The sequence below is a fragment of the Zeus faber genome, assembly GCF_960531495.2.
Source record: "Zeus faber genome assembly, chromosome: 2".
In the NCBI taxonomy this organism is placed as follows: domain Eukaryota; kingdom Metazoa; phylum Chordata; class Actinopteri; order Zeiformes; family Zeidae; genus Zeus; species Zeus faber.
Genome location: NC_137189.1, coordinates 35,944,065 through 35,946,013, shown reverse-complemented (window position 1 = coordinate 35,946,013; position 1,949 = coordinate 35,944,065). Strand labels below are relative to the sequence as shown.

The following is a 1,949-nucleotide window of genomic DNA, read 5'->3' as shown; positions in this document are numbered from 1 at the left end:
GCTCTCTCTCTCTCCCTTTCTCTCTCTCTCTGCTCTCTCCCTCTCTCTCTCCCTCTCTCTCTCTCTCTCTCTACCTCCTTCCCTTTCTCCGTCTCTCTCTCTCAGTCTCTCCCCCTTTCTCTCTCTCTCTCTCTCTCTCCCTCTCTCCCTCCCTCTCTCTCTCTCTCTCACTACCCCCCCCTTTACCTTCTTCCGCTCTCCGCCTCCGCACAGACGGACACGGCTCCTATTGGCTGAGCGCTCCCCAGTGCCCGCCCCCCGCCGCGTCTCCTGATTGGCTGGGAGCTGTCCGTATGCAAACGCGGAAAAGCCTTTTCCGGGCGCGAGCGCCGCGCCGGTAAAAGCCTCGCGCACGGACGCGACGTGCGCTCGTCTGTGCCGCGAGCGACGGAGACGCGGAGCGAGAGGGAGGCAGAGGACGGATGATGATAATGATTATTATTATTATTATTGTTATAATAATAACGGTATTTAAGGGGATAAAACACGTGCAATCGAGCCAAAATAGCAAACCGAGGTCACTGAAGTAAACCCTGCTTTTCCCCTTTTCCTTTATTTTTACTTGCTTCCGTTTTGGGTTTTTTTCTTCACTTTTTTTAATGCTTTTATTTCTCCGGGTGTTTGTTTTGGGGTTTGGGTCGCGTACTGATTTATTTATTATTTTTTTCATCTTTACTGCTTTACTTTTTTGGGGTGTTTTTTTTTTTTTTGGACGCCTCCCTTGTGACGTAGCTCCGAAGGACGCGGCTCGAGACGAAGTTTTAAAGTGAAGGAGGGGTGGGGGTGGTGGGGGGGGGGGGGCGTCGATCGTTCGGGTCAGGTACACCACGTGGTCGTGGTCCGCCACCGGGTCCGCTTGACCCGGGCGCTCGAGGGTTTTAACGGGATGGAGACCCGCGCGCGCTGACGGGACGAGGCTCGGAGCGTCCGATCGCGCGCGCGTCAAAAACGCGGACGTAATTATTATTTATTTTTCCTTCTTGTCTTGTTTTTTTTTTTTTTTGTTTGTTTGTTTGTTTGTTTGGGTTTTTTTGTTTTTTTTGTTTTTCTTTTTCTTTTTTAACTAAAAGGCTTGACGAGATCACGACAACGTCGCCGTTCTTTAACGGATCGAGGAGGAGACTCGCTTTGGAGCACGTTTTTATTTTGGGGAAGAAAAAAAAGAAAAGAAAGAAAACGAGTCACTGGGAGACCTACCCCGGCCAGCAAATGGTGTTTCTGTGGGACGCCAAATACGGTACAGCTCTTTTATTGAATTGTTTCTGTCGATTACGTGTATTATATTTACCGTTTATTGTACTTATTTTTACGATGTAACCATTATAAGTTATTATAATCTTTATAGTTATTGTAAGCGATGCAAGGAATAGCCGAATTCCAATCTCCTTATACAGCCTGCTTAGAACGTGCATATAAATATATCGATTACTGTTTATAATTATATAGTCGCTCATACCGTGTATAATCGATTATAATCGGATCCTTATCGCGCGTTTGTGCGTGCGGGGCGCACTTGACAGCCCCTCTTCAGAATAAAATAGGAGAGGAGAACCATATGATTCTCCTCGGAGTTTTCATCAATTCTCCTTTTGTTATTTTTTATTTTCTTTTTTTCAGGGGGGGGGGGTCATATTTTGGTGTCCGAGCTGCGCTCCCTCTCAACTGACATTGACAATAGATTGCGGTAACACCCGCAGCCCCCCCCCCCCCCAATTGTAGAAACGATAAAACAAGATCAAGTTCGAGGTTCGCCGGATTCCGAAGGGGACGTGTCAGTTCAATCGACGTGACGCCGTGGAGTCCGTGGGGCTGAGGGGGAGGAATTCACCCGCCCTGTGAGACGTAATGGTGCCAGGCGGCGTGAATCACGTCATGGCTCGTAATAAATACCGGTATCAGGGATAAATAAGTGTTTCTGGCCAAAGCGCCCATTAGACTTCTAGCTGGAA

The 1,949-nt window shown here is 48.1% G+C and overlaps 1 protein-coding gene across 1 annotated transcript in view; it reads left to right on the top strand.

Annotated features, from left to right (window-relative positions):
* Positions 1-1,093: 1,093 nt before the first annotated feature.
* The window catches only part of runx1 (RUNX family transcription factor 1), a 24,803-nt gene continuing 23,947 nt past the window's right edge, over positions 1,094-1,949 (top strand). Inside the window, exon 1 of the mRNA XM_080024166.1 lies at positions 1,094-1,237. Coding sequence (XP_079880292.1) covers positions 1,210-1,237 — 28 coding nt within the window. The 5' untranslated portion in view covers positions 1,094-1,209. The remainder of the gene's footprint in view (positions 1,238-1,949) is intronic.